This window comes from Heptranchias perlo, unplaced genomic scaffold, assembly GCF_035084215.1.
Source record: "Heptranchias perlo isolate sHepPer1 unplaced genomic scaffold, sHepPer1.hap1 HAP1_SCAFFOLD_1385, whole genome shotgun sequence".
Classification (NCBI taxonomy): domain Eukaryota; kingdom Metazoa; phylum Chordata; class Chondrichthyes; order Hexanchiformes; family Hexanchidae; genus Heptranchias; species Heptranchias perlo.
The window spans coordinates 2,314-25,965 of NW_027138630.1; the positions used below are offsets into that span (position 1 = coordinate 2,314).

The 23,652-nt window shown below is 47.6% G+C and overlaps 1 protein-coding gene across 1 annotated transcript; it reads right to left on the reverse strand.

Moving 5' to 3' along the window:
• Positions 1-15,533: 15,533 nt before the first annotated feature.
• Positions 15,534-22,032, reverse strand: LOC137308772 (uridylate-specific endoribonuclease B-like; the record flags this gene model as incomplete). Its single annotated transcript, XM_067977275.1, has 4 exons — positions 15,534-15,791; positions 17,175-17,328; positions 21,102-21,214; positions 21,911-22,032. Coding segments are annotated over 4 exons (647 nt in total), but the record flags the coding sequence as incomplete, so codon positions are not given.
• Positions 22,033-23,652: the final 1,620 nt, after the last annotated feature.

The following is a 23,652-nucleotide window of genomic DNA, read 5'->3' on the forward strand; positions in this document are numbered from 1 at the left end:
GGAGTACTGCGTACAGTTCTGGTGCCCTTATTTAAGGAAGGACATACTTGCATTGGAGGCAGTTCAGAGAAGGTTCACTGGGTTGATTCCGGGTATGGAAGGGTTGTCTTATGAGGAAAGATTGAACAGGTTGGGTCTATACTCATTGGAGTTTCGAAGAATGAGAGGAGATCTTATTGAAACATATAAGGTTCTGAGGGGACTCGATAGGGTAGATGCTGAGAGGATGTTACCCCTCATGGGGGAATCTAAAACTAGGGGGCATAGTCTCAGAATAAGGGGTCGCCCGTTTAAGACGGAAATGAGGAGGAATTTCTTCTCCCAGAGGGTCGTGAATCTTTGGAATTCTTTACCCCAAAAGGCAGTGGAGGCTGAGTCATTGAATACATTCAAGGCTGAGTTAGACAAATTTTTGATCAGCAAAGGAGTCAAAGGATATGGGGAAAAGGTGGGAAAGTGGAGTTGAGGTAAAAATCAGATCAGCCATGATCTCATTGAATGGCGGAGCAGGCTCGAGGGGCCGACTCCTGCTCCTATCTCTTATGGTCTTATAGTGTTATGTACGTCCACAGATCCCTGAAGGTAGCAGGACAGGTAGATAAGGTGGTTAAAAAGGCATACGGGATACTTTCCTTTATTAGCCGAGGAATAGAATATAACAGCAGGGAGGTTATGCTAGAACTGCATAAAATACTGGTTAGGCCACAGCTTGAGTACTGTGTACAGTTCTGGTCACCACATTACAGGAAAGATGTGATTGCACTAGAGAGGGTACAGAGGTGATTTACGAGGATGTTGCCAGGGCTGGAGAATTTTAGCTATGAGAAAAGATTGGATAGGCTGGGGTTGTTTTCTTTGGAACAGAGGAGGCTGAGGGGAGATTTAATTGAGGTGTATAAAATTATGAGAGGCCTAGATAGAGTGGATACGGAGGACCTATTTCCCTTAGCAGAAGGGTCAGTGACCAGGGGATATAGATTTAAAGTAATTGGTAGAAGGATTAAGGGGAGCTGAGGAGAATTTTTTTCACCCAGAGGGTGGTGGGGGTCTGGAACTCACTGCCTGAGAGGGTGGTAGAGGCAGAAACCCTCAACTCATTTAAAAAGTACCTGGATGTGCACCTGAAGTGCCAGAACCTACAGGGCTACGGACCAAGGGCTGGAAAGTGGGATTAAGCTGGATAGCTTTTTCAGCCGGCATGGATGCAATGGGCCGAACGGCCTCCTTCTGTGCTGTAACTTTCTATGATTCTATGATTCTCTATAAATTGCCAATGAGTTGTTTTTAAAAATATTTTTTGCTTCTGCCAGGAGATTCCATCACTGCTGGCGGGTGGTGGGTGCTGGGAATCATGTGGGGCAGGCTCGATAGACCAACTGGTCTTTCCCTGTCCATCACTTTCGTAAACACTAATGCTTTGGCAACAAGAACCAACTGAGAATGGGAAGATCAAGCACCAGGTCCCATTGCTTCCTTGTCCTCCGTGAATAAGTTCATGTCCTGAACTTTGATCTTGGAGGAACAACATACCTATACTGGAAGTTCCTACAGACGTCTAGTCAAAAGGTCTGCAGAATCGCCAGTTCACTCTCGGTAGGTTTAATGGGAAAACAAAATTGTTCCCGCAAAACAGATCCAACCTCATACCCTGTAACTGACGTTGTTGCAAGTTCAGCCAACTCATTCTCTTAACACACAAATATTGTCCTACGCACAGCAACCAAACTAAAAAGTAAACACCCAACGAACTGAACCATCATTTACTAAACTTTATACCTGACGGGATATTGAACTGTGGTTTCCCTCCAATATAAAACTAGCAAAGAAACTCGACAGGGAGTCAGTGAGGATACAGAGCGAGCTTCTGCTGGCCATAATTAGGAATCAAGGGTCATTACTGCAAATAATCAGGATTTATATAAAGACAAGCACTGATCAAAACCAGCAGAGGCATCCTTCATAGAATCATAGAATCATAGAAAGGTTACAGCACAGAAGGAGGCCATTTGGCCCATCGAGTCCATCCTGGCTCTATGCAAGAGCAATCCAGCTAGTCCCACTCCCTCACCCTATCCCCGTAGCCCTGCAAATTTTTTCCTTTCAAGTACTTATCCAGTTCCCTTTTGAAGGCCATGATTGAATCTGCCTCCACCACCCCCTCGGGCAGCGCATTCCAGATCCTAACCACTCGCTGTGTAAAAATGTTTTTCCTCATGTCACCTTTGGTTCTTTTGCCAATCACCTTAAATCTATATCCTCTGGTTCTTGACCCTTCTGCCAATGGGAACAGTTTCTCTCTATCTACATTGTCTATTCATGATTTTGAATACCTCTATTAAATCTCCTCGCAACCATCTCTGTTCCATGGAGAACAACCCCAGCTTCTCCAGTCTATCCACATAACTAAAGTCCCTCATCCCTGGAATCATTCCAGTAAATCTCTTCTGCACCCTCTCTAAGGCCTTCACATCTTTCCTAAAGTGCGGTGCCCAGAACTGAGCACAATACTCCAGTTGTGGCTGAACCAGTGTTCTATAAAGGTTCATCATGACTTCCTTGCTTTTGTACTCTGTGCCTCTATTTATAAAGCCCAGAATCCCGTATGCTTTTTTAACCACTTTCTCAACCTGCCCTGCCACCTTCAACAATTTGTGCACATACACCCCCAGATCTCTCTGTTCCTGGACCCCTTTTAGAATTGTGCCCTCTAGTTTATATTGCCTCTCCTCGTTCTTCCCACTGAAATGAATCACTTCGCATTTTTCTGTGTTAAATTTCATCTGCCATGTGTCTGCCCATGCCACCAACCTGTCTATATCCTCACTGTTCACTACCCTTCCAAGTTTTGTGTCATCTGCAAATTTTGAAATTGTACCCTGTACACCCAAGTCCAAGTCATCAAAAAAAGCAGTGGTCCCAGCACCGACCCCTGTGGAACACCACTGTACACCTCCCTCTGTAGGGGGTGGTGGTCTGTGTGTCAGCTTCACCTCTGACTACTGAGCGGTTCGAATCGCTCCCACTCCCTGGGTTCTAGACCTTGGACTTATTTGGGGGTTGTGACAAAGTGCAGCAGACAACTGGTTTTGGTGCAAGAAACTTTGACCTTTATTCAAGAGAGGAAATACAACACAACAATCTTAACACTCTAATAAAATGGGGAACACTCCAGTACACACGAGGGAAATTACAGTAGAAAGATACCTCACCCCTCCCAAATCCCACTGTACTAGTTAGGTTGGACTCTAAAGGACCAGGGATAATGCTCACCAAACGAAACCTTGATAGTAATTCACCCAGAGGTAAGTCAGAAATAGATTGTAGAGTGGAAACTTTGCGGATCTTCGGTTTTCTCCCAAGTTGGTTTTCTTTGATCGCGGTGGCTCAATATTACCCGGTTGGTTGGTGGTAATATTCGGTTGGTTGTTTCGTAAGGCCCTTGTTGCCGCGAGGTGTCTGATGGTCACTGGGACTGTTGCTCTGGTTTCTTCTTGTGTGTCAGCCTGCTTCTAGAGCTGCTGTCCTTCCCTGTCGAACTGCTTTCCTTGTTGTCTGCTGGAAACTGCTCTTCTTTCCAGACACAGGCAGAACCAAGACAGTTTCTTCTTGTGTGTCGGCCTGCTTCTAGAGCTGCTGATCTTCCTTGTCAAACTGCCTTCCCCTCGCCTTGTTGTTTGCTGGAAACTACAAACTGCTCTTCTTTCCAGACACAGGCAGAACCAACACAAGCAGCCCACCAGAGCCAGCAAGCCAGAGAGAGAGAGAGAGCTTTCGCCTTGTGGCTGTCTCTTCTACAATGGTCTGTTTAAACAGTTCTTACAAAGTTCTTTGATGGCCTTTTGATGGTCCCAATCATATTGCAAATTGCTTCTCCCAATGTGTCATTGTTTTTAATTCTGATTTAGAGCTTGTCACATAAGGCTTCCTTTTGTATCCAACGTCCTAGGTGTTGATAGGTTTTGCATTAAAACAAAAGCATGGCCCCACCAGTCTGGAAACAGTTATCTCTTTCAATGGGAGTGCTTATCGACCCCCTGCTGTCCGTTTTGCATTAAAACAGAGACATGTCTGAAGCAGTAATTCTCCCACCTTCCACGTGTGGGTTGTAGATTTCGTCTGGTGACCTCTCAACTATCCTTCCATTTTAGGATTATAGTCAATGGCCAAAGTTTTCCCAGACTCAGGGTAAAGGTCAATTTCTTTAGGGTTTTTCTCTGAGTTTTTGGGGGATCTGTGAATTTTGAGAATCTTACACCTCCAGTCCGAAAAACAATCATTCACCACTACTCTCTGTTTCCTGTCACTTAGACAATTTTGTATCCATGTTGCTACTGCCCCCTTTATTCCATGGGCTTCAATCTTGATGATAAGCCCACCATGCGGCACTTTATCAAACGCCTTTTGAGAGTCCATATACACCACATCAGCTGCATTGCCCTCATCGACCCTCTCTGTTATCTCATCAAAAAACTCTATCAAGTTAGTTAAACATGATTTGCCTTTAACAAATCCACGCTGGCTTTCCCTAATCAATCCACACTCGTCCAAGTGACTGTTAATTCTGTCCCGGATTATCATTTCTAAAAGTTTCCCCACCACTAAGGTTAAATTGATTGGCCTGTCGTTGCTGGGTTTATCCTTACACCTTTTTTGGACAAGGGTGTAACATTTGTAATTCTCCAGTCCTCTGGCACCACCCCCGTACCTACGGATGTTTGGAAGATTATGGCCAGTACCTCCGCAATTTCCACCCTTACTCCCCTTAGCATCCTCGGGTGCATCCCATCCGGACTGGGTGACTTATCTGCTTTAAGTACAGCTAGCCTTTCTAGTACCTCTTCTTTATCAATTTTAACCCATCCAGTATCTCAACTATATCTTCCTTTACTGAGACTCTGGCAGCATCTTCTTCCTTGGTAAAGACAGATGCAAAGTACTCATTTAGTACCTCGGCCATGCCCACTGCCTCCATGAGTCGATCTCCTTTATGGTCACTAATCGACCCCACCCCTCCTCTTACTACCCTTTTATTGTTTACATGCCTATAGAAGACTTTTGGATTCCTTTTTATGTTGGTCATTCTCATACTCTCTCTTTGCCCCTCTTATTTCCTTTTTCACTTCCCCTCTGAACTTTCTATATTCAGCCTGGTTCTCACTTGTTTTATCAACCTGACATCTGTCATATGCCCCTTTTTTCCATTTCATCTTATTCACTATCTCTTTTGTCATCCATTTCTGCCTTGTGGGAATGTGCATAGACTGTACCCGAACCATGCTCATAAAACCATGTTGACTCTGTCTAATCATATTATGATTTTCTAAGTGCCCTGTAACCACTTCCTTAATAATGGATTCCAGCATTTTCCCTTCTGCTGATGTCAGGCTAACTGGCCTGTAGTTCCCTGTTTTTTCTCTCCCTCCTTTCCTGAATAGTGGGGTTACATTTGTTACCTTCCAATCCATGGGGACCGTTCTAGAATCTAGGGAATTTTGGAAGATCACAACCAATGCATCCACTATCTCTGCAGGCACCTCTTTTAGAACCCTAGGATGTAGGCCATCAGGTCCAGGGGATTTGTTGGCTTTTAGTCCCATTAATTTCTCCAATACTTTTCCTCTACTGATAATAATCACTTTAAGTTCCTCACTCTTGTTAGACCCTTGGTTCCCCACTATTTCTGATATGTTTTTTGTGTCTCCACTGTGAAGACAGATACAAAATATTTGTTTAATGTCTCTGCCATCTCCTTATTCCCCATTATAATTTCTCCTGTCTCAGCCTCTGAGGGACCCACGTTTACTTTCACTAATCTCTTCCTTTTTACATACTTGTAGAAGCTCTTACAATCTGTTTTCATATTTCTTGCTAGTTTATTTTCATATTCTATTTTCTCCCTTTTTATCAATTTTTTGGTCATCCTTTGCTGGTTTCTATATCTCTCCCAATCCCCAGGCTTACATTTGGCTCCACGGAGATATCACAGCGAAACATTTGGGAAACAAACAGAGTTTCTGGCTGCTTCAGTCAGACAACCCAGCAACAAACAGAGGGCTCTCTAAACCTCACTAAAGAATCTAACGCACCTGCAGAGAAGTGATCCAACTCTTGATTGCTGGTGACTTCACGGAGCGCGGGGGAGTAATGGGGGATGGGAGGCAAATTTAAAGCAGTGCTTGCCCTTAATAGGGAGATCACTTTTCAGGAGTGTAAAACCAACGAGAAATTCCAAATTGGAAAATAAGAGTCTAAATTGGACAGTGAAGTAGAGGTATCTGGGGTTCCAGATACACAAATCATTAAAAGGAGCGACGCAGGCTATTAAGGTCATAAAAAAGGCAAATCAAGCACGAGGTTCATTTCTAGAGGGATAGAATTGAAAAGCAGAGGAGTTATGTTAAACTTGTATAGAACCTTGGTTAGACCACATTTGGAGTATTGTGCACAGTTCTGGTCTCCATATTACAAAAAGGTTATGGAGGCACTTGAGAAGGTGCATAAAAGATTTACTAGGATGATACCAGAACTGAGAAGCTATAACTATCAGGAAAGATTGAACTGGCTGGGGATCTTTTCTCTAGAAAAGAGAAGGGGTGACCTGATAGAGGTCTTTAAGATTATGAAAGGGTTTGATAGGGTAGACGTAGAGAAGATGTTTCCACTTGTGGGGGAGACCAGAACTAGGGACCATAAATATAAGAGAGTCACTAATAAATCCAATAGGGAATTCAGGAGAAACTTCTTTACCCAGAGAGTGGTGAGAATGTGGAACTCACTCCCACAAGGAGTGGTTGAGGTGAATAGTGTGGATGGATTTAAGGGGAAGCTGGATAAACACATGAGGGAGAAAGGAATAGAAGGATATGATGATAGGGCGAGATAATGTAGGATGGGAGGAGGCTGGTGTGGAGAATAAACACCGGCATAGACCTGTTGGGCCGATTGGCCTGTTTCTGTGCTGTACATTCTATGTAATTCTATGTAAAGTGTACAAGAGTAAGGAAGTCTTGCTACAATTGTACAGAGCTTTGGTGAGACCTCACCTGGAGTACTGTGTACAGTTTTGGTCTCCTTATCTAAGGAAGGATACACTTGTCTTAGAGGCGGTGCAACGAAGGTTCACTAGATTAAATCCTGGGATGAGAGGGTTGTCCTATGAGAAGAGATTGAGTAGAATGGGCCTATACTCTCTGGGGTTTAGAAGAATGAGAGGTGATCCCATTGGAACGTATAAGATTCTGAGGGGGCTTGACAGGGTAGATGCTGAGAGGCTGTTTCCCCAGGCTGGAGAGTCTAGAACAAGGGGGCACAGTCTCAGGATAAGGGATTGGACATTTAAGACTGAGATGAGGAGGAATTTCTTCACTCAGAGGGTATGAATCTTTGGAATTCTCTACCCCAGAGGGCTGTGGATGCTCCGTCGTTGAGGATAGTCAAGGCTGAGATTGAGGGAGTGGAAGTCGTCCATGTTGAGGAAACTCTAAGAGAATTGAGGGATACGGGGATCGGGCAGGAAAGTGGAGTTGAGGTCAAAGATCAGCCATGATCTGATTGATTGGCGGAGCAGGCTCGAGGGGCCGAATGGCCTACTCCTGCTCCTATTTCATATGTTCTTATGTTCTTAAATTCATCACCTTTGACATCACAGCCAGGCAGTGGTGAGATCGAGCCATCCAGTTATACAGGATTGCTGGATTACCCAAGGCTGATCAATGGCATCCAAATTGCTTTGTGAGCTCCTACATAAAACCCTCTTCAGCTTCCTCAACATGGAGCACTTCCACTCCCTCAATGCTCAGCTTGTGTACAACAGCCTGCAAAGGATCCCACACATGAACGCCAGATAGACTGGAAGTTGCTGCTGTCCAGCCCTCCTCGAAATCTTCAACGAAAAAACTCAGGTCAACAGATGGTTTGTGGCTGACAAGGCCTAACCCCAGCTCCCGTGGACAATGACCCCACTCAGAGCGGCCCTGATAGCAGCAGAGGAATGCTACAATGAGTCCTCTACAACATTGGTCATCGAGAGGACCATTGGGATCTTAAAGGGGCACTAGGTTTGTCGGAAGGGGCGCTGCAGATCGTGTGTCACATATTGTTGCAGCTTGCTGTGCCCTGCGTAATGTCATCATCCAAAAAGGTCTGGACTTGGACATTCTTGAGCAGGTATCTCGTGCCGCTTCAGAGTTAGAAGTAGGACCTGAACTCAAAGGCTTCACTGATACAAGGGGGGCTTCAGAGCACAGATCATCACGGAATTCTTCTCTTCTGTTTCACAGTTACCTTAGTCATCAGTCTCTTCTGCCCACCTTGAAATAGGGAACAATTCTTCAGTCCAGGACTCACCTTAGAACTTGACATCAGCCCACTTTGCCCCAAAGTGACCATGTCAATAATCGCCAAATGAGTGGTCCCCTTTCCTGTGTGACTCTAACCTCCATCAATAAGAAAGCCCCATGTCAATGCACATTCTGTTTTAATATAACAAAGTCCAAAGTGAACACAAGCCAACCTACTCTCTCCTAACAGTGTGTGTTTCCAGGTCACTGCGCCTGCCTTTCCATCACCTGTTCTCGTGCTTCTGCTCAGGCCAGTATAGCGGGAGGTGGTTGACGGTTCCTTTTCTACAAAAGGTTGGTGGGATTGAGCAGGAAGCCACTGCAGGCTGCATCTCCGGAGCTTGTTCCTGGGCAGCCTGGTGTGACCTCCTACGTGCTCCTGATCTGGTGCTCCGAGGGGTAAGGCCGGAGGCCGGGAATATGCTGCTATCCTGGGAGATGATGGGATCAGGCAGGTGGACTCCAACCATCGCCCTCTCACTACGTCCTGGATCTGAGTCCCCACTGGTCAGTGGGATGGCTAGTCTAATGGAAGCTCTCAGACCCTGAAACCTCTGGCGACAGCAGCCTTCATCGTGAACCCCAGGGTCTGGGAGCTGGTTCACAAGGTGCTCTCTATTCTCTCCCCTACAGCCACCTGAGCTGCAGTCCATGCATCAGTGGAAGTGGGGGCACTGGGTGGTCCCTGGCCAATTCTTGGGTGGGGCTCTGAAGCAGATTCCAATGAAGCTGCCACACGCTTTATTGGTGCCTGGCAAGAACAGAAGATTCCCTGAGCTGTAGACTCAAAATCCACAGCTGTCAGTGGTTGCACATCCTCAGTGATTGACCTCAGAGCTTGCACGTAGTTATGATGTTCCTCAAACATCCTTCATTTCACGCAAGTACCCATGAGTTCGAGTCCCAAGTCTCTGAAGCCGTAGACAGCCTTATGCTTGGCTCCTGCTGGGGAGATGGGACATCGTTACTCTCTCCTCACTCACTCCTTACTCTCTCCTCACCCTCTCCCCAGTCATTCCTCACTCACTCTTTCCTCACTCACTCACTCCTCACTCACTCCTCTCTCTCCTCACTCACTCCTCTCTCTCCTCACTCACACCTCATTCTCTCCTCACCCACTCCTCACTCACTCACTCCTCACTCACTCTCTCCTCACTCACATCTCATTCACTCCTCACTCTCTCCTCACTCACTCACTCACTCATTCCTCACTCACTCACTCACTCTGTAGGAACACTGGGATCAATTCCCTGACAAACATATCCATCAAGGGCATCAGACAAATCCCTGACCCTTCACTGTAACCACTTGTTAAGGAACAGCCTCGAGTTTACCACCCAGTCTCTCTCTCAGAGTTAACAACACCTAAATTTGACCCACCAAACTGTCTTATCTCAACCAGTTTGGATTATATTAACGTTCACACAACGAACCTCCCACCAGGATCCACAGACACGACTGAGTGAATCAATTAACCCTGTGTGGTCAATAGTCAAAGAAGAAATCAGACAATAAAGTCACAAACCAACAATTGTTTATTAACCTTCGAAACATGGTGCGGGTGTGAGAATATTGGAAATAGGGAAAAATTGACATCATTTTCTTAATGTTACCATCATGCTCTGCAGGCTGCACTGTGTATTTTGCTGAATTGTAAACTGTTAACCTTTGACCAGTGACTGACCCCTTGTCACCCTCATTGAGAAGCAGGGCAGATACTTGGTAAAGGAGAAACAATGACCCAAAAAGCTTGCTTTTTGCGACTGGAAGGCTGTTTCCAGTGGGGTTCCGCAGGGCTCAGTACCAGGTCCCTTGCTTTTTGTGGTATATATTAATGATTTGGATGTGGATGTGGGGGGTTTGATCAAGAAGTTTGGAGATGATACAAAAATTGGCCGTGTGGTTGATAGTGAGGAGGAAAGCTGTAGACTGCAGGAAGATATCAATGGACTGGTCAGGTGGGCAGAAAAATGGCAAATGGAATTCAATCTGGAGAAGTGTGAGGTAATGCATTTGGGGAGGGCAAACAAGACAAGGGAGTACACAATAAATGGGAGGATACTGGGAGGTGTAGAGGAACAGAGGGACCTTGGAGTGCATGTCCACAGATCACTGAAGGTAGCAGGACAGGTAGATAAGGTGGTTAAAAGGGCATACGGGATACTTTCCTTTATTAGCTGAGGCATAGAATATAAGAGCAGGGATGTTATGCTAGAACTGTATAAAACACTAGTTAGGCCGCAGCTTGAGTACTGTGTACAGTTCTGGTCACCACATTACAGGAAAGATGTGATTGCAATAGAGAGGGTGCAGAGGAGATTTACGAGGATGTTGCCAGGACTGGAGAATTTTAGCTATGAGAAAAGGTTGGATAGGCTGGGGTTGTTTTCTTTGGAACAAAAGAGGCTGAGGGGCAATTTAATTGAGGTGTATAAAATTATGAGGGGCCCAGATAGAGTGGATAGGGAGGACCTATTTCCCTTCGCAGAGGGATCAGTAACCAGGGGGCATAGATTTAAAGTAATTGGTAGAAGGATTAGAGGGGAGCTGAGGAGAAACTTTTTCACCCAGAGGGTGGTGAGGGTCTGGAACTCACTGCCTGAAAGGGAGAGGCAGAAACCCTCAACTCATTTAAAAAGTACCTGGATGTGCACCTGAAGTGCTGTAACCTACAGGGCTGGAAAGTGGGATTAGACTGGGTGGTTCATTTTTGGCCGGTGTGGACAGGATGGGCCGAATGGCCTCCTTCTGTGCTGTGAATTTCCTATGATTCTATGAAAGCGGAACAATAATCCAAAGATAGCGATAAGACGAGGGCCATGACGAGGTAGTGAGAGGAGTGCAGTCAAACAAATTGTCCACCTTGAAAAACAACCTTGCAAAGGGTCTCGTGGTTAAATGAGGAATGTTAAAACAAGCTCACCATCTTGAATTCTTTGAAAAACAACTTTGTTAATCTATAAGGGTCTTATGAATATTGTTCCATATATGGTGTGAGGTTCCTGCCAGGGGAGACATAAAAACCCAGCGTCTTTTGAGCTCAAGGCAGAGGAATCAGCGAAGATCATCCAGCTGTCAGAAGGCCACCTGACTATCAGAGAACTCCCTCACTGTCGGAAAGCTTGAAACGACCATGTCGCCAACTTAATTACAAACTCTGCCCAGAGGTCAAATGGGGTAATATTGTTTTCCAATATTTGGTACGTTTGCATGTTTGATTTAACCATTAATAAATGAGGCATTGATTACCATTTGGCATCACGTCCAAATCTGTTATACGCGGGAAGGTGGGGATTGTCTACCTCCGCCCAAACCGGCCGGGAATTTCCGGAGTAGCCATGCTGCCAGCCTGAAGCCAGTGTCAGGAAGCCTGATCCACTCTCAGCTTCGGGCCTCGTCGGTGTAATTCAGGCGAGGCACCGCATGCTCAATGAACATTCGCGGGCAGCGCCCCCACGCAGGGCTGCGGAAAGCCCGGGCAACTCCTGCTCCAATCCCTGCAGCGTGGCTCAGTCCCTCACCGCCTGCTGCAAATGGGAGGGGCACAATTTACCCATTTGTACCTAAAATTGCCACGGGGGGGCGGGGTGGGTATGAGGTCCTACAACTGGGGTAGGACACCAATGTACACATGTAAGCAACCTCCTGCCTGCTTCAGGTGGGCGGGCTGCTCGTCCACTCACAGGCCCCCCCCCCAACATTGTGTCAGGTGGGTCTGGGGCGTCCGAGGCATGGCTGAGGAGCCCCCCAGATTGTACAGGCAAGAAATGGGTGGGCTTACAGTAGAAAATCTTCCCCAGAGTTGTCAGCATTTAAACTGAAAGATTGAGTGTGTAAATTACTAATAGATGGGGTTAATTGATGAAATAAATCACAAAGGTTACAAAGGCTCTTCAGTTATGCTACGGTGACAGCAGTGATGCTGATAAATTTACAGTTGACATCAGTGTCTGCGATTAATATAAATTGGATAGATTTCAGATTAAACCCCTCAGGTAGCTGATAGACTGACTGCATAATGGTGAAATCACCTGCAGATCAGCTGCAAGAATTTGTTGATAATGTAAACGGCTGTTTCCTATCACAATGCGTGTAGAGGGAGTCGATGATTTGATCTGGTTTCTCCCAGCGCCCCTGAAGCAGTATTAGACCTCCATGTGGGGACGGGTGGGCACCAGTCACTCCGGAATTACATCCGATCTGATGAGCCACACCAAGGCGACTGACAACTTAACGCTGGGTCCAGATTTCAGGAGGGCTACATCTACCAAAATGGTGGAGGATTTGAGTGGGCGATCCTGCCAGGCTGGCAAATTACCAACACTGAGGGAGAATGGGAAATCTTTGGCCAAATTCAACCCAATGGCAGCAGCTGATGAGTAAGAGGACAGGCAGAATTGGCCTCTCGCCTCATCAGCACATGACCCAGCGTGCGAGTCGCACCCTGAACGACCCCTGGGTGCCCAAACCATTTTGGCAGCAGGACTGTCCCAGCATGGACCGAGCGAGTGCAAGCCACACACCATATTGGACCCTTCAGCACCCGCATGTTTATCGGGTGAGAGACAGGCACTGCGTGATCCAATGACTAGGCCTTTCAAACCACTCCAAGGCAAAATGAAACCAGGTCCATCCCTAGTGGCCAAAGAAGGGCACACAGTAAAACAAAACCACAGGGGCAAACTGGTCACAGGTGTGGACCACTTAGACTGAAAAAAGTACTTCTACAAATTAAAAGAAAATAACTCCCAGGAGAACAGGGAGAGATACCAAGCTCAGCTTAAAGCAACAAAGATTCAATTAGAGCAGCTAAAAAGTTAGTACCTCAGTGTGTCTTGGGCTTTACTCTGTATCTAACCCTGTACCTGCCCTGGGAGTGTTTGATGGGACAGTGTAGAGGGAGCTTTACTCTGTATCTAACCCGTGCTGTACTTGCCCTGGGAGTGTTTGATGGGACAGTGTAGAGGGGGCTTTACTCTGTATCTAACCCTGTACCTGCCGTGGGAGTGTTTGATGGGACAGTGTAGAGAGAGCTTTACTCTGTATCTAACCCTGTACCTGCCGTGGGAGTGTTTGATGGGACAGTGTAGAGGGAGCTTTACTCTGTATTTAACCCTGTACTTGCCCTGGGAGTGTTTGATGGGACAGTGTAGAGGGAGCTTTACTCTGTATCTAACCCTGTACCTGACCCTGGGAGTGTTTGATGGGACAGTGGAGAGGGAGCTTTACTCTGTATCTAACCCTGTACCTGCCCTGGGAATGTTTGATGGGACAGTGTAGAGGGAGCTTTACTCTGTATCTAACCCATGCTGTACCTGCCCTGGGAGTGTTTGATGGGACAGTGTAGAGTGAGCTTTACTCTGTATCTAACCCGTGCTGTACCTGCCCTGGGAGTGTTTGGTGGGACAGTGTAGAGGGAGCTTTACTCTGTATCTAACCCTGTACCTGCCCTGGGAGTGTTTGATGGGACAGTGTAGAGGGAGCTTTACTCTGCATCTAACCCGTGCTGTACCTGCCCTGGGAGTGTTTGATGGGACAGTGTAGAGGGAGCTTTACTCTGTATCTAACCCGTGCTGTACCTGCCCTGGGAGTGTTTGATGGGACAGTGTAGAGGGAGCTTTACTCTGTATCTAACCCTGTACCTGCCCTGGGAGTGTTTGATGGGACAGTGTAGAGGGAGCTTTACTCTGTATCTCACCCTGTACCTGCCCTGGGAGTGTTTGATGGGACAGTGTAGAGGGAGTTTTACTCTGTATCTAACCCATGCTGTACCTGCCCTGGGAGTGTTTGATGGGACAGTGTAGAGTGAGCTTTACTCTGTATCTAACCCGTGCTATACCTGCCCTGGGAGTGTTTGGTGGGACAGTGTAGAGGGAGCTTTACTCTGTATCTAACCCTGTACCTGCCCTGGGAGTGTTTGATGGGACAGTGTAGAGGGAGCTTTACTCTGTATCTAACCCGTGCTGTACCTGCCCTGGGAGTGTTTGATGGGACAGTGTAGAGGGAGCTTTACTCTGTATCTCACCCTGTACCTGCCCTGGGAGTGTTTGACCACGAATGGAAAAGTAGCTGTGGAATCTCATTTACAGATCTCACCTGATGTGCAAAATATTCAGAACAATTTTAATTTAAAAACTGACGATTACTGGGTTTTGTTTCCGTGGTTCACCGAGTCCACGAGGGTTTAGGGGTTCCTCGGGGTTGAGTTTTGTGGCCACTGCTCTTTTTGATATTTATTGATGACCCGGACTCGGGTCTCGAGGGTAGAATTTCAAAGTTTGCAGCTGACACGAAACTCAGAAATGTAGTAAACAATGAGGAGGATAGTAACAGACTTCAGGAGGACAGAGACAGACTGGTGAAATGGGCAGACACACGGCAGGTGGAATTTAACACAGAGAAGTGTGAAGTGATGCATTTTGGTCGGAAGAATGAGGAGAGGCAAAATAAACGAAATGGTCCAATTTTAAAGGGGGTGCAGGAACAGAGAGACCTGGGGGTGAATGTACACAAATCTTTGAAGGTGACAGGACAAGTTGAGAAGGCTGTTAAAAAAGCATATGGGATCCTGGGCTTTATTAATGGAGGCAGAGAGTACAAAAGCAAGGACGTTATGCTCAACCTTTATAAAACACTGGTTCGGCCTCAGCTGGAGGATTGTGTCCAATCCTGGTCACCGCTCTTTAGGAAGGATGTGAAGGCCTTAGAGAGGGTGCAGAGGAGATTTACTAGAATGGTACCAGGGATGAGGGACTTCAGTTATGTGGAGAGACTGGAGAAGCTGGGGTTGTTCTCCTTAGAGCAGAGAAGGTTAAGGGGAGATTTGATCGAGGTGTTCAAAATCATGAGGGGGTTTGACGGAGTAAATAACGAGAAACTGTTTCCAGTGGCAGAAGATTCAGTAACCAGAGGACACAGATTTAAGGTGATCAACAAAAGAGCCAGAGGCGAGATGAGGAAACATTCTTTTACGCAGCGAGTTGTGATGATCTGGAATGTGCTGCCTGAAAGGGCGGTGGAAGCAGATTCAATAATAACTTTCAAAAGGGAATTGGATAAATACTTGAAGGGAAAAAATTTACAGGGCTGCGGGGAAAGGGCAGGGGAATGGGACTGATTGGATAGCTCTTTCAAAGAGCCAGCACAGGCACGATGGGCCGAATGGCCTCTTCCTGTGCTGTACCTACTGTGCTTCTATGAAGTGACTGATAAATACCGCAGCAGAATGGGGTAGGTGGTCTCAATGTTTTTGTGGATGTTGCTGTGACAGACGATCTCCACCTCGTACTGACTGAACCTCAGCTTCAGGTGTCGGCCTGGAGAGCTGAGGAAGGAGATGGTGTAGAGGGCAAACTCAAACTCCGGGCTCACCCCCATGAAGCAGCTACCCCGGGGCTTAATCCCATTCTTCCAGCTGAACTGGAGCGTGAGGAGGTGCTTGTTCTCGTCCGGCTGTGGGAAGGGGAAAGGGGATGAGAAAGGGGAATTAAGACACTGATATCTGTTATTCTATATATTAACCCCCCGAACCCCTGATTAGATTCCAGTCTGTAACTCACTCCCGGGTATCTGTTATTCTATATATAAACCCCCCCGAACTCCTCGATTAGATTCCAGCCTGTAACTCACTCCTGGGTATCTGTTATTCTATATATAAACCCCCCCGAACTCCTCGATTAGATTCCAGCCTGTAACTCACTCCTGGGTATCTGTTATTCTATATATAAACCCCCCCGAACCCCTCGATTAGATTCCAGTCTGTAACTCACTCCTGGGTATCTGTTATTCTATATATAAACCCCCCGAACCCCTCGATTAGATTCCAGTCTGTAACTCACTCCCGGGTATCTGTTATTCTATATATAAACCCCCCGAACCCCTCGATTAGATTCCAGTCTGTAACTCACTCCTGGGTATCTGTTATTCTATATATAAACCCCCCGAACCCCTCGATTAGATTCCAGTCTGTAACTCACTCCTGGGTATCTGTTATTCTATATATAAACCCCCCGAACCCCTCGATTAGATTCCAGCCTGTAACTCACTCCCGGGTATCTGTGATTCTATATATAAACCCCCCCGAACCCCTCGATTAGATTCCAGTCTGTAACTCACTCCCGGGTATCTGTTATTCTATATATAAACCCCCCGAACCCCTCGATTAGATTCCAGCCTGTAACTCACTCCCGGGTATCTGTTATTCTATATATAAACCCCCCGAACCCCTCGATTAGATTCCAGCCTGTAACTCACTCCCGGGTATCTGTTATTCTATATATAAACCCCCCGAACCCCTCGATTAGATTCCAGCCTGTAACTCACTCCCGGGTATCTGTTATTCTATATCTAAACCCCCCGAACCCCTCGATTAGATTCCAGTCTGTAACTCACTCCCGGGTATCTGTTATTCTATATATAAACCCCCCCGAACCCCTCGATTAGATTCCAGTCTGTAACTCACTCCCGGGTATCTGTTATTCTATATATAAACCCCCCGAACCCCTCGATTAGATTCCAGCCTGTAACTCACTCCCGGGTATCTGTTATTCTATATATAAACCCCCCGAACCCCTCGATTAGATTCCAGCCTGTAACTCACTCCCGGGTATCTGTTATTCTATATATAAACCCCCCGAACCCCTCGATTAGATCCCAGCCTGTAACTCACTCCCGGGTATCTGTTATTCTATATATAAACCCCCCGAACCCCTCGATTAGATTCCAGTCTGTAACTCACTCCCGGGTATCTGTTATTCTATGTATAAACCCCCCCGAACCCCTCGATTAGATTCCAGTCTGTCACTCACTTCCCTCTCTGTCCCCTGTGTTACTCACTGTGAGCTGATTATTTTGCATGCTATATCCTCTGTAATCCACATGTCCGAGCTTTTCCTGGAGGTATAACTGGATCCAGTTGTGGAATCCAATGACCCTTTGCCCACCACGGGTCTCACCGACAAACACGTGCTCGAAACCAGACGAATCGGGGCTGGATTGAGGAAGATAAGGGCAGCGTGTCAGGCTCTGCAATCGGAACTCTCACTGCTCTCACAAGGCCAGGACTGACTCTCACTGGGGTACAGTTCCACAGACACTGACTCTCACTGAGGTACAGTTCCACAGACACTGACTCTCGCAGGGGTACAGTTCCACAGGGACTGACTCTCACTGGGGTACAGTTCCACAGGGACTGACTCTCACTGGGGTACAGTTCCACAGGGACTGACTCTCACTGGGGTACAGTTCCACAGGGACTGACTCTCACTGGGGTACAGTTCCACAGACACTGACTCTCACCGGGGTACAGTTCCACAGGGACTGACTCTCACCGGGGTACAGTTCCACAGGGACTGACTCTCACTGGGGTACAGTTCCACAGGGACTGACTCTCACTGGGATACAGTTCCACAGGGACTGACTCTCACTGGGGTACAGTTCCACAGGGACTGACTCTCACTGGGTACAGTTCCACAGGGACTGACTGTCACTGGGTACAGTTCCACAGGGACTGACTCTCACTGGGTACAGTTCCACAGGCACTGACTCTCACTGGGGTACAGTTCCACAGGGACTGACTCTCACTGGGGTACAGTTCCACAGACACTGACTCTCGCAGGGGTACAGTTCCACAGGGACTGACTCTCGCAGGGGTACAGTTCCACAGGGACTGACTCTCACTGGGATACAGTTTCACAGGGACTGACTCTCACTGGGATACAGTTCCACAGGGACTGACTCTCACTGGGATACAGTTCCACAGGGACTGACTCTCACTGGGGTACAGTTCCACAGGGACTGACTCTCACTGGGATACAGTTTCACAGGGACTGACTCTCACTGGGATACAGTTCCACAGGGACTGACTCTCACTGGGATACAGTTCCACAGGGACTGACTCTCACTGGGATACAGTTTCACAGGGACTGACTCTCACTGGGATACAGTTCCACAGACACTGACTCTCGCAGGGGTACAGTTCCACAGGGACTGACTCTCGCAGGGGTACAGTTCCACAGGGACTGACTCTCACTGGGATACAGTTTCACAGGGACTGACTCTCACTGGGGTACAGTTCCACAGGGACTGACTCTCACTGGGGTACAGTTCCACAGACACTGACTCTCGCAGGGGTACAGTTCCACAGGCACTGACTCTCACTGGGGTACAGTTCTAAAGGGACTGACTCTCACTGGGATACAGTTCCACAGACACTGACTCTCACAGGGGTACAGTTCCACAGGGACTGACTCTCACTGGGGTACAGTTCCACAGGGACTGACTCTCACTGGGATACAGTTCCACAGACACTGACTCTCACTGGGGTACAGTTCCACAGACACTGACTCTCACTGGGGTACAGTTCCACAGACACTGACTCTCACTGGGGTACAGTTCCACAGACACTGACTCTCACAGGGGTACAGTTCCACAGGGACTGACTCTCACTGGGGTACAGTTCCACAGGGACTGACTCTCACTGGGATACAGTTCCACAGACACTGACTCTCACTGGGGTACAGTTCCACAGACACTGACTCTCACTGGGGTACAGTTCCACAGGGACTGACTCTCACTGGGGTACAGTTCCACAGGGACTGACTCTCACTGGGGTACAGTTCCACAGACACTGACTCTCACAGGGGTACAGTTCCACAGGGACTGACTCTCACTGGGGTACAGTTCCACAGACACTGACTCTCACAGGGGTACAGTTCCACAGGCACTGACTCTCACAGGGGTACAGTTCCACAGGGACTGACTCTCACCGGGGTACAGTTCCACAGGGACTGACTCTCACTGGGTTGCTGTTCCACAGGGACTGACTCTCACTGGGGTACAGTTCCACAGGCACTGACTCTCACAGGGGTACAGTTCCACAGGCACTGACTCTCACAGGGGTACAGTTCCACAGGGACTGACTCTCACCGGGGTACAGTTCCACAGGGACTGACTCTCACTGGGATACAGTTCCACAGGGACTGACTCTCACCGGGGTACAGTTCCACAGGGACTGACTCTCACTGGGTTGCTGTTCCACAGGGACTGACTCTCACTGGGGTACAGTTCCAGTGGGCTCTCGCTGCCATCCAGAGGTTAACAGAGGTAATGATTGTTCCTGTGTGATCCTGGGCCATTGGGTGCAACTGGCTATTTGACCATGGAGTGCACTGCGACCAAGCCCATCGTGTCCTGAGGCCATGTCCAAATTTATAAGTCTTTGCTGCGATGGTCACTGGTATGGAGCAGGATCACTGGCTGCTTATCTTCTCCCAGCCGAGGGGCACTGTGTCCATCTCCTTTCTCCATTAACAGATTGACCTCTCTGAGTCGCTCTTGACCTCTCATTGATCATGACCCAAACATTGAGCCCTGTCGAAATCCTCTGTTAGCTGTAAGTACAGGCATCGCAGCTGCCCAAACTATGACCATGGTCTCCCCAGACCTCAAAGAGAGTGAGTGCCAGCTTGGGCCAGTGATATGTGCCTCCCTCCACCCTCAGCACGGTGTCAGGCCGCTCGATGCCTGCAGCATGTGACAGCACTGTCACCGGCACGAGCAAAGCTTGGCCTCAGTTGGTGCTTCAGATCAGTGAGTATTCAGGCTCAGATATCCCTGTGTCGAGCTCGGTCTCTTCCCATCGTAACTGCCTGGTTGTGCACTGCCAGGCCCCACAGAGACACACACAGACCCACACAGAGAGACACAGACAGAGAGACACACACAGAGAGACAGAGAGAGAGAGACACATACAGACACACACAGAGAGACACACACAGAGAGACACACACACAGAGACACACACAGAGAGACAGAGAGAGAGACACACACAGAGAGACAGAGAGAGAGAGACACACACAGACACACACAGAGAGACACACGCACAGAGACACATACAGAGACACGGAGAGAGAGAGACACGCAGAGACACACAGACACACACACACACACACACAGACACACACAGAGACACACACAGAGACACACGCAGAGAGACACATACAGAGACACAGAGAGAGAGAGACACGCAGAGACACACAGACACACACACACACACAGACACACACAGAGACACACACAGAGACACACGCAGAGAGACACATACAGAGACACAGAGAGAGAGAGAGACACGCAGAGACACACACACACACACACACACACACACAGAGACACATACAGAGAGACACACACACACACAGAGACACATGCAGAGACACAGAGAGAGACACGCAAAGACACACAGACACACACACACACACAGAGACACATACAGAGAGAGACACACACACACAGAGACACACACAGAGACACAGAGAGAAAGACACACGCAGAGACACACAGACAAACACACACACAGACACACACAGATACACACACAGAGACACACACAGAGACACATACAGAGACACAGAGAGAGAGAGACACGCAGAGACACACAGACACACACACACACACACAGACACACACAGAGACACAGACACAGAGACACACGCAGAGAGACACATACAGAGACACAGAGAGAGAGACACGCAGAGACACACAGAGACACACACACACACAGACAGACAGATACAGAGAGAGAGAGACACACACACAGACACACACACATACACATACACACAGAGACACACACAGAGACCACAGACACATACAGAGACCTACAGGGACACACACACACACAGAGACACAGACACAGATACACAGACACACACAAAGAAACACACACATCCTCTTTGATTCTGAATTGTTATTAACATCACTTACTGACTGGATCCTTTGCGAGCGTACAGGCAGAACCAGATGTCATACAGCTGCTGTTTGAATTCCTCCTTGGTCACTTTCCCCGTTCCCTTCTCCACTAAATAACTGTGAGCAATCTGAGAAGAAAATGGAAGAATTTTTAGGAACTGGCAAAGGCCAATCACCCAACAGGTCCAACCGTTCCTGGAAGATCAAACCCACTGACCCACATACTCACCATACCCCTCAACCCCATCTACGTTCCATATGCTCCACCCCACCTCCCCACCTCGTCCCCATAACCCTCTATCCCACCACCCCACCTCGTCCCCATAACCCTCCACCCCACCTCCCCACCGAGTCCCCATAACCCTCTATCCCACCACCCCACCTAGTCCCCATAACCCTCCACCCCACCTCCCCACCTCGTCCCCATAACCCTCTATCCCACCACCCCACCTAGTCCCCATAACCCTCCACCCCACCTCCCCACCGAGTCACCATAACCCTCTATCCCACCACCCCACCTAGTCCCCATAACCCTCCACCCCACCTCCCCACCGAGTCACCATAACCCTCTATCCCACCACCCCACCTAGTCCCCATAACCCTCCACCCCACCTCCCCACCGAGTCCCCATAACCCTCCACCCCACCTCCCCACCGAGTCCCCATATGACCCAAACCCATCTACCCACCTTTTCACCATATCACATAATCCAATCGAGCCAACATCTCATCATATCCCTCAATGGTCTCACAGTTACCGTGTACAACTGATGGAGTTACTATTTATACTGTCTAATAGTTACCGTGGACAACTGATCATGTTACCTGCAGCACCGCTGTTTCCATGACAGCGTCCAGAAAGCTGTGGATCTCCCTCTCCTCCTCTGGGGTGCTGATCTCTGGTTCCCCTGTGTCGGCTTCATAATTGTTCAATAAAGAAATGAAAGCTAAAAGAAATCATAAATTGTCTTTGATTTAATCTGTGCTTTGTGTGAAATCAGTAACTGGGGGCATGAAATTCACCCCTTGTCTCCCACTTTCAATATCAGAGGGGAATGGAATCAGGGAGTGGGTATTAAAGGGAGTGGGTATTATAGGGAGAGGGTATTATAGGGAGTGGGTATTATAGGGAGAGGGTATTATAGGGAGTGGGTACTATAGGGAGTGGGTATTATAGGGAGAGGGTATTATAGGGAGAGGGTATTATAGGGAGAGGGTATTATAGGGAGTGGGTATTATAGGGAGTGGGTACTATAGGGAGTGGGTATTATAGGGAGTGGGTATTATAGGGAGTGGGTATTATAGGGAGAGGGTATTATAGGGAGTGGGTATTATAGGGAGAGGGTATTATAGGGAGTGGGTATTATAGGGAGTGGGTATTATAGGGAGTGGGTATTATAGGGAGTGGGTATTATAGGGAGTGGGTACTACAGGGAGTGGGTATTATAGGGAGTGGGTATTATAGGGAGTGGGTATTATAGGGAGTGGGTACTACAGGGAGTGGGTATTATAGGGAGTGGGTATTATAGGGAGTGGGTATTATAGGGAGAGGGTATTATAGGGAGTGGGTATTATAGGGAGTGGGTATTATAGGGAGTCGGTATTATAGGGAGTGGGTATTATAGGGAGTGGGTATTATAGGGAGTTGGTATTATAGGGAGTTGGTATTATAGGGAGTGGGTATTATAGGGAGTGGGTATTATAGGGAGAGGGTATTATAGGGAGTGGGTATTATAGGGAGTGGGTATTATAGGGAGTGGGTATTATAGGGAGTGGGTATTATAGGGAGTGGGTATTATAGGGAGTGGGTATTATAGGGAGTGGGTATTATAGGGAGTGGGTATTATAGGGAGTGGGTATTATAGGGAGTGGGTATTATAGGGAGTGGGTATTATAGGGAGTGGGTATTATAGGGAGTGGGTATTATAGGGAGTGGGTATTATAGGGAGTGGGTATTATAGGGAGTGGGTATTATAGGGAGTGGGTATTATAGGGAGTGGGTATTATAGGGAGTGGGTATTATAGGGAGAGGGTATTATAGGGAGTTGGTATTATAGGGAGTGGGTATTATAGGGAGTGGGTATTATAGGGAGTGGGTATTATAGGGAGTGGGTATTATAGGGAGTGAGTATTATAGGGAGTGGGTATTATAGGGAGTTGGTATTATAGGGAGTGGGTATTATAGGGAGTTGGTATTATAGGGAGTGAGTATTATAGGGAGTGGGTATTATAGGGAGTTGGTATTATAGGGAGTGGGTATTATAGGGAGTTGGTATTATAGGGAGTGGGTATTATAGGGAGTGGGTATTATAGGGAGAGGGTATTATAGGGAGTGGGTATTATAGGGAGAGGGTATTATAGGGAGTTGGTATTATAGGGAGTGGGTATTATAGGGAGTGGGTATTATAGGGAGAGGGTATTATAGGGAGTGGGTATTATAGGGAGTGGGTATTATAGGGAGTGGGTATTATAGGGAGTGAGTATTATAGGGAGTGGGTATTATAGGGAGTTGGTATTATAGGGAGTGGGTATTATAGGGAGTTGGTATTATAGGGAGTGGGTATTAT